The sequence below is a fragment of the Nicotiana tabacum genome, chromosome 5, assembly GCF_000715075.1.
Source record: "Nicotiana tabacum cultivar K326 chromosome 5, ASM71507v2, whole genome shotgun sequence".
Taxonomy (NCBI): Eukaryota; Viridiplantae; Streptophyta; class Magnoliopsida; order Solanales; family Solanaceae; genus Nicotiana; species Nicotiana tabacum.
The window spans coordinates 50,025,938-50,034,156 of record NC_134084.1 but is presented as its reverse complement, the minus strand read 5'-3'; the positions used below and the strand labels follow the sequence as shown (position 1 = coordinate 50,034,156).

Here is an 8,219-nt window from a genome sequence, read left to right as displayed (position 1 = left end):
ATCAAAGGAGGAGTGTTATGAATACGATGAATTAAAGTGGCTATCCATTTAATTCCTACATCACATACATGAATTACTTGTATTCATATGTATCTATTTAATATGTAACTTCATTCTTTATTTTTGAGGATGAACCTTTGTAACTATAAATAGAGCACTTTTGGCTAATGGATTACATACTTGAAATGAGAAGAAAGTTCTCTCTTCCACTCTGACATCTATTATCTATTTTATATTTCATATTGTCACTTTGAGCTTAATTTGTTAAAAGAATCATTTTTGTTATTTTTAGCATCCCATTTTCTATGGCCCCACCCCAACCCATGAGCAAATATGGAACGCCAATCAGCAGCCATGAACACCAGACACGTGTTGGCCCAAACGATTAAACCAAATCCTTCCGTTCACTCCTTCACCTTTTCGTTAATTCCAAATTCTTCCTGAAAGAATTACCAAAAATCAGCAAATTATAGTGGGAAAGAAAGAGTTAAATTTCTACTACACATTTTCATGATTATTCTCATTTTCTTTCTCTCTGCTCAGCAGAGAAATAGGAAATATTTAACCATCTTTCCCACTGTTTTGGAGCTTCTGCTAATGATATCTGATTAGCGGTAATATTATTATCTTTCCTTCCTTCTTCATATATTTATCATTTTTTATTACTAAAAATTGGACTTTTTTGTTTGAATTATCGTCTACATGCAAAACTCTGTTGGGTAATTTATAGATATGCTTCTAACTTCCTTAGATCGGTCTGCCATTATTCTTTCTATTTTGGTGATGACATGGTATGAAGAGTGACTTCACTTTTAAAAAAAGAAGTGGTAGAACTGGTGCTGTAGCCAATGAATCTGATTTTCTAATTATTATCACAGATAGTCTGACTCAGAGGTGGATTGAGGATTTAACTTGGATGGGCTCGACCTTTTAATATTCTTAGCATGGACTTTTGAAATTATGAGTTCACAAGTTAATATTTGTTGAAATATTAGTGATTATTCATACCGTGTCAAAACACTAGGTTCGATTGAACTCATAGCTAATATGCTACATCAACCACTGGTCTGTCTATTTGATATTACTCGATTTCAGCGCTAATGATGAAAATCAACAAATACATTCCAAAAGAATCTGATATTGATATGCTATAACTAAAGTAAGGGAATTGTATTTTGGGACCTTACCTTAACAAGTGAATTTCTGATTCCTTTTTTGTTATGGTGAATTGGTATTGTGCATCGAATTACTTGTGCTCTACATGTTACATTTCTGTTTAACAATAACATAAATGCTAGTTATGGTATTTTCTTAATTTGAATCTTTTCATTTCAGAAAGTTGGTTCAGGAATGGAAATTATATCTTGCCATTCTACATCATTTTATTACGTTGTAAACATTAGAGGGAAAGCAACGGGTAAATGTCCAGGTTCAAATCAGGCAAGTTTTCCCATATTAAAAGAGGAAAGGATGTGTTATGTTCTGTTTAAGCCTTCTCCGGGAGCGCTCAGGTATTCTGGTGCAGATCAGTTTTGCATAAAGAGACCAAATCGGAGCAGAATTTGTTGCCCTATCAATGCATTCAAGGAATTTGAGAATTTTGATTCAAGTGCCTTGGGTAAAAGTTATAACTCTTATGTAGTTGATGGAAAAGAGGGTAAGCAAAACGTGACTGGTGTTGGCAAATCAGTACCCAAGGTTATCATTCCTGGTTTGCCAGATGAAGATAATAAAGGTGATTTTGGTGCTCCCATTAGCAGTTGGTTTTGGGAATGGAAGCCAAAATTGAATGTTCATTATGAGAAATCAGGTTGCGAAAATGTTAATTCCCCGCCGGTGCTTTTTCTTCCTGGTTTTGGTGTTGGTTCCTTTCACTATGAAAAACAGCTAAAGGATCTTGGCCGTGATCACAGAATATGGGCAATAGATTTTCTCGGTCAGGGGAAGTCATTACCATGTGAAGATCTGACCTCGACGTCCAAGGAACAACTTGACGGAGATGTGTGGGGCTTTGGAGAAGAAGCAAAACCCTGGGCAAAAGAACTTGTCTACTCTATCGACTTATGGAAGGAGCAAGTGCACTATTTCATTGAAGAGGTAGTACTTTGTGTCTTTATATTTTCACTTTTTACTTAGAATTAGAATTTGTTGGAATGGATTTGTTTCTTTGATGTTTAAATTTGGTGCACTTTTCCAGTAATTTTTTGTTACAAATTCAACGAGTTTTCCCAGGTCTTAACTGACCAAGAAAAGAAAATCCCAGCTCTTAAACACTGATCAATTTTGTTAAGTAGGATTCCATTTTCATGTATCACGTTATGTCTTCTTCCTGATGCAGTAGACAATTGAATGATAATATGTGCCAGGCTATCTTCCATGGCACTAGTCTCTCTCTCTCTCTCTCTCTCTCTCGGGTGGGGGTGGGAGTGGGGTGGGGGGTGGGGGGTTAAAAATATAATCTTTTTGACGTAATTGAAAAGTAAAGATTCTCAGTTTGTCTTTTCTTTGACTGTATTTATCTACTAATTCAGATAAGCAAGAAATGAATTTTCATAAAATTGTTAGATTTTGGACTGAAAGGCAGGATGAAGTTATACGCTTGCTGGCATGGTGATGACCTGATTTTTTGCGGTTACAGTTAGAAAATGATTGAACCGAGAATGATTTTAGTCTGAGGTTAGCAGTTCCTTATTCGTTCAGGTGCATCCTCTGTGCTTCACGACCTAGCATCAAGAAGTTATTTCTGGTTCTTTCTTACGGTTGTAAAACTAACATCATCGGTTTATGAAGTAACTTGAGCTACCAAATATTACCAACACAATTTCTATTACCTCAGGATAATTTGATGTGGATGTGAAAAGATAAGAAAGGCTTTAGTTGATCCCAGCCTATCAGTAGGAATTTCTCGAGTGCCTCAAGTATCCTGGTTTGAATGCTTGCTATAATGTAAACTACCTCTAAGCAGATGTGTCGATTGCAGCCAGGCCATTAAACTTTTTATTGGTCTGTTTGCTCATGTTGCTATTCTATTGTCTTGTGTATTTGCCTTGAGTATAGTTTCTTGCTATTCTATTACTCTGCTGCGGTCATATCTGTTTTGCTGGTGCTCTTTACTGCTTTGATTTATTTTGTGATAGTAGGAAAATAGACTTTTATATAGGCTTCGTCTTATTTTGGCTAAATAAAATTGTTTGGAAAAATATCTTTTCCTGACAAAGTCTTTTAGTTTTGGTTGGTTTAACTTTATTTATATCAGTTATTATAGCTCATGAGGAATACATAAACTCGAACAGATGTTATGGTGCAGGTTATTAAAGAGCCAGTTTACATTGTGGGGAATTCTCTTGGTGGGTATGTTGCCATTTACTTCGCAGCACGTTATCCTCATTTGGTTAAAGGTGTAACTTTGCTGAACGCAACACCATTTTGGGGATTTTTTCCGAATCCTGTTAAATCCCCAAGATTATCTAGCGTATTTCCCTGGACTGGGAGCTTTCCTCTTCCTACCTCTGTCAGAATGCTCACAGAAGTTGTGTAAGTTATATGATTCTTTTAAGAATGTGATTATGCAGTTCCCTCAGGCCTGTAAACTTGTCTCCTGAAGTAGAGTCTTTTTAAGTCAGGTTAGCTAGTTTTCTTAAATTCAGTTATGACCTACAGAAACCAACTAATATTATTCAATTAATATGTCTATTACGTTTTGTAACTTACATGAAACAAAATGCATGGTGTCACTGGACATTTGGTTAACATAATGTGAGTTACTCTTTTGAGGTCTTCAGGATTGTTTTACGGTTTGTCTTAAAAAAAACAAAAGTTGGCCTTCTGTTGTACCCTAAATGTATGCGTCTGCTTTATTATGCTTTCAGATGGGAGAAAATTAGCGGTCCTGAATTTATTGCTAAGGTACTGAAACAAGTTTATGCTGATAACACCACAAAGTTTGATAAAGTTTTCACTCGGATACTTGAGACGACAAAACATCCTGCAGCAGCGGCAGTCTTTGCCTCAATAATGTTTGCTCCTCGAGGGCAAGTTTCTTTTGAAGAGGCTTTATCTGGGTAGGTAGAGCAACGCATCACATTGCTGCACTTGGCTTATTTATCACTAATTTTACTAAACAAGATTGCAAAGCTTCCAGTTTTTACATTTTCGTAGGTGTCAAATGAAGAATGTGCCTGTCTGTCTCATGTATGGGAAAGAAGATCCATGGGTGAAGCCTATTTGGGGTTTACAGGTGAAACGGCAATTGCCTGAAGCTCCATATTATGAGATTAGCCCTGCCGGTCATTGTCCCCATGATGAAGCTCCGGAGGTATGTCACAAACACTCAAATCTGTAAATTTCTCCTGCCTTCATGAAAGAGCCTTGTCGTAGACCCACAAAATCTGTAAATTTGTCGTCTTCCTGAAAGATCCTTGTCCCAGACCCTTCAGTCATCTTACATTATGCTTTATGTTTGTTGACTGGTGCACGGATCATAGCCAACTGTAAGAGCTTATGCATGTTCTTGCTTTGTAATGCAAGGAAAAGCTTAGTAAATAAATTTCCTCATCATCTTTGGTTAACATTCTGAGACTGCTTATGAAGTCGTTTTAACTGCGCTTGTAATTCTTTCAAAGATAAATAGCTTACATATTTAAGTTGGCACTGGACTGATTCTTGATTGTGACAGTTTTTTCTGGGACAACATGAGATATACAAATGAGAACAATGAATAGGGTAAGTTATTATTGGTGCAAGTTGAGACATGTGAAGGCGATTTTACATGTACAGGTCGTGAATTTTCTGCTCCGCGGATGGGTACGGAGCTTAGAGTCCCATGGATCAGTTGCATTGCCTCTGCTTGAAACTCCAGAAAATGTTGATTATGATATCGCCAGAGACTTGGAATTTTCTCGTGAGGGGCTAAAAAGATCAGTGCTAGTGCAGTTTTATGGGTCAATGATTCCCCATTGGAAGAGGGTTAGCACGTACCTAAAAACTCAATTTCAAAATTGAGGGGCTTACTCTCGATAAATGATCAGAAATCAAGCAATGTAGATTGTCATTTAGGTTTTAACATATTTTTAAGCAATGTAAATTGTTATATAGGTTATTTATTCATATATGATATTTATTCATGTTCATTTCTTTTATTTGGCATGTGAATAATGTGCCTAGGAAATGCATAGTTGTAGTTAGGGGTGTACATGGACCGGATTGGTTCGGTTTTGTCGGATTTTTCGGGTTTTTTGTTACTTAAATATTATTTTAATCTTACTTTGTTAATTTTTTTATAAATAAATATATGTTTTAGTAAAAATATAAAAAATTAACAAATATATTATCTATTAAAATATTCTTATGAGAAAATTTTCTTAGTAACACATAATAATTATTTTTTAGTTCTCTGACAATAATGTTTCGTTGATGCACACTTTCAAGGTTAATCGAATTTAGTAATTAAACATAAAAATTAATATGAGATCTAAATAATGATGATCACTTCACATCCGAAAAAATATAACAATTTAATAGATTTTAACATATGATATGAATATGGAAGAACAAAGAGATTGACGCATTTCAGTAATATTTGATGAGAAAGTGATCATACAACTCATTATTTAAGGTTAATAAATATGGAGCACTTCATATACTATTAAATATTATATCCCACAAGAGAATCTCAAATATTTATAGATATTTTTTGAAGAAAATTCTATATAAAATCTTAAAAGTATATATAAAAATTATATATTTATATGTCGGTTTGGTTTGATTTTTTTACTCAATACCAAACCAAATCAAACCAAACCTAATCGGATTTTTTAATCGGTTTGATTTGACTTTTTGGTTTGGTGCGATTTTCCAGTTCGGTTTGTACACCCTAATTGTAGTCTTAGATCAAGATTGTTGTAAAGCTATAATGACCGTCTCATTTACGGGGATATATTTCTGATTTTCTTTTATTTTTTGTTCTGCTAGTAAGGACTAAGTGGAGGTTTCTATGTATTGAGTACTGCTTTACCAAAATGGCAAAATGTAGAGACATCACTTGCATTTATTGTGGTGCTCCATCTGTGTTTGCATATTAGTTGCAAATGTTGTAAAAAAATTTGCTAAGATATTGGCTGAGAAACGTTAATTTCTTATGGATGTACATAAATGGATAATGCTTTTGTTATTTAAGTGATAAATTTTACTTCATATTGGTTATACTTAAATGGTTCTCTCAAATGCCTAACTAATTTAAAAATTGAATTGCCTCAAGTGGCCTAGGTCACGTAAGCCCCAACATTAGCGAATCCGAAACCTAAATGCCAATATTTTGGATTCAAAATACGTTTTTACTGCCTAAAAAAATACTTTTCTATATAAAACACGATATTATACCACGCTATAGTTTAACAGTGTTTCTGTCGTTAAAATATAGTGCGGTATAATAACGCAATATATAGCGCGGTATAATACCGCGTTATACCTGTTTGTGGGCTCACCAATTAGTTTCCTGCATTTAACTGACATAACTGTAATTCAAATATATATAGCGCGTTATAATACTGCGCTATACCTGTTTGTGGGCCCACCAATAAGTCTCCTGCGGTTAACTGACATAACAATAATTCAAATGGGTATAGCGCGGTGTAATACTGCACTATATATCAAAAAATCCACCCACTCAGGCTAGCCATTACCTTATTTAAAGGCGTTAGGATTTTATGAAAATCCATTCTAAAAATATTCTAACTTTCGTTCAAACTTTTCTTCTTGTTATCAAGCATTTTTTATAATGTCTGAAGAGCCAAAAATAAGAGTTTCATTATATTGGGGGGGGGTGAGGTTGTAATAGAGAATAACTCTGTGAGGTATAGTTCATATCCACAGTGTCATGTTAAATTGCTGCTTACAATAGAGTACGATAAATTGGTATCGTTGCTAAGTAAAAAAAATGAGTGTGAGAAAACGTTCGGTGAACCTTAAAGTAATTGGTAGATTTCTGTATTCTGTGACTCCGCAGAGGTTTACTTATTATTCTGAGTTTAACATCGAAGATAATGAAACTCTTAGAGATTTTTTGCGGATTCCGGATGAATACAGGGAATTTATTGTAATAAAATTATTGGAAATGTACGTCAAGGCTGAAGACGTTGGTAATAATGAGATTGCGCAAAGCAGGGATAACCCCCAGTCATCGGGTGATTATTCTGGAGCAATTTTAGCCTAACAGTTTCTGGCTGAAAGATTTGGCCGGATCTTAACTTATTTCCGCGGTCGAATGAAGAGCGAAGAAATAATTTCTCTCCTACTTTACATAATCCACAAGACGACTGGTAAACTTCAATTTACCTTTCTGTTATGATGTTTATTTTTTGTTGAGTTAAATTTGTATTAACACTCATATTTCCACAGGGGGGACCGTTCAGATATGAATTTTACAAGTTATGACCCCACACCCAGTTGGAATATGTGTAGTTCTGGCATGTTGGATCATGGTGGTCCATCTGGGAGTCATCATCAACAAGAAAATATCCATCATGGAGTGTCAACACAGTACGTCTTGTAAGTGAAGTGATATAGCTATATGTAAAGTATTTTTCATTTTGAGTAGCTTATCATTTTGTTCTTTTTGTACAGTGAAAACGAGTAACTTGATGGTCCTGACCTCACTCAGTTGCCCGTAGACGACGTATTTACTCGTGATCTGGCAGATGCGCAAAGTCAGGAAGATAATAGTAATTATGACAACAATGGCGATGAGTTTGGAGATGACACACCCTTCCCTGACGAGGGTGATGATGAGGAGGAAGTAAATGTCGAACCTGAGCTGACGAGGGAGCATGCTCCTCCACCTCCCGTTAGACCAAGAGTGTACGAGTCCCACGCGTCGTTTCATGAGCAGAATATTCCCTACCTTGATAATTTGCCAAGTATGTCGGATGTGGATGCCCTCACAAGGGATGTTGATGAATTTCTGTCAGGATGACATTCAAATAGATTGCGGAGAGGTTTGTTGAAAGGCATAGAGTTGCATCAGAATTGATGGACAAGGGTGTTAAATTTATGCCAATACCGATGAGAAGATTTGAAAAATACAGGAGACGAGTACATTGACATTCATTTTTACAATATGATCACGATCGGGGTATTTTTGAAGTTCGCACCGCTATCCGCGGACATCGAAAGAATAATTTACAAATCGAGAATGAAGCCAGCATGTTGTGTTCATATGGGAA

General features: G+C 35.6%; 1 protein-coding gene across 2 annotated transcripts; it reads left to right on the top strand.

Annotated features, from left to right (window-relative positions):
- The first annotated feature begins 363 nt into the window (after positions 1–363).
- On the top strand, positions 364–5,262 carry LOC107786681 (pheophytinase, chloroplastic). Of its 2 annotated transcripts, none has more exons than XM_016608199.2 (6): positions 364–614; positions 1,336–2,097; positions 3,308–3,534; positions 3,870–4,061; positions 4,159–4,315; positions 4,777–5,262. In XM_016608199.2, exons 2-6 carry the CDS (start codon positions 1,351–1,353, stop codon positions 4,999–5,001), a joined length of 1,548 nt encoding a protein of 515 aa, XP_016463685.1. In that variant the 5' UTR covers positions 364–614; positions 1,336–1,350; the 3' UTR covers positions 5,002–5,262. The 2 variants fall into 2 exon arrangements, with proteins under 2 accessions (XP_016463685.1, XP_075109633.1); XM_075253532.1 differs by having other exon boundaries at positions 4,676–5,138.
- Positions 5,263–8,219: the final 2,957 nt, after the last annotated feature.

What these genes read in the sequence shown, in the direction of transcription:
- LOC107786681 (XM_016608199.2), top strand. Translation starts at nt 1,351, where the DNA reads ATGGAAATTATATCTTGCCATTCTACATCATTTTATTACGTTGTAAAC. An exon ending in TGCACTATTTCATTGAAGAG is followed by an intron (nt 2,098 to 3,307) that starts GTAGTACTTTGT and finishes GTTATGGTGCAG; the next exon opens with GTTATTAAAGAGCCAGTTTA. An exon ending in AGAATGCTCACAGAAGTTGT is followed by an intron (nt 3,535 to 3,869) that starts GTAAGTTATATG and finishes TTATGCTTTCAG; the next exon opens with ATGGGAGAAAATTAGCGGTC.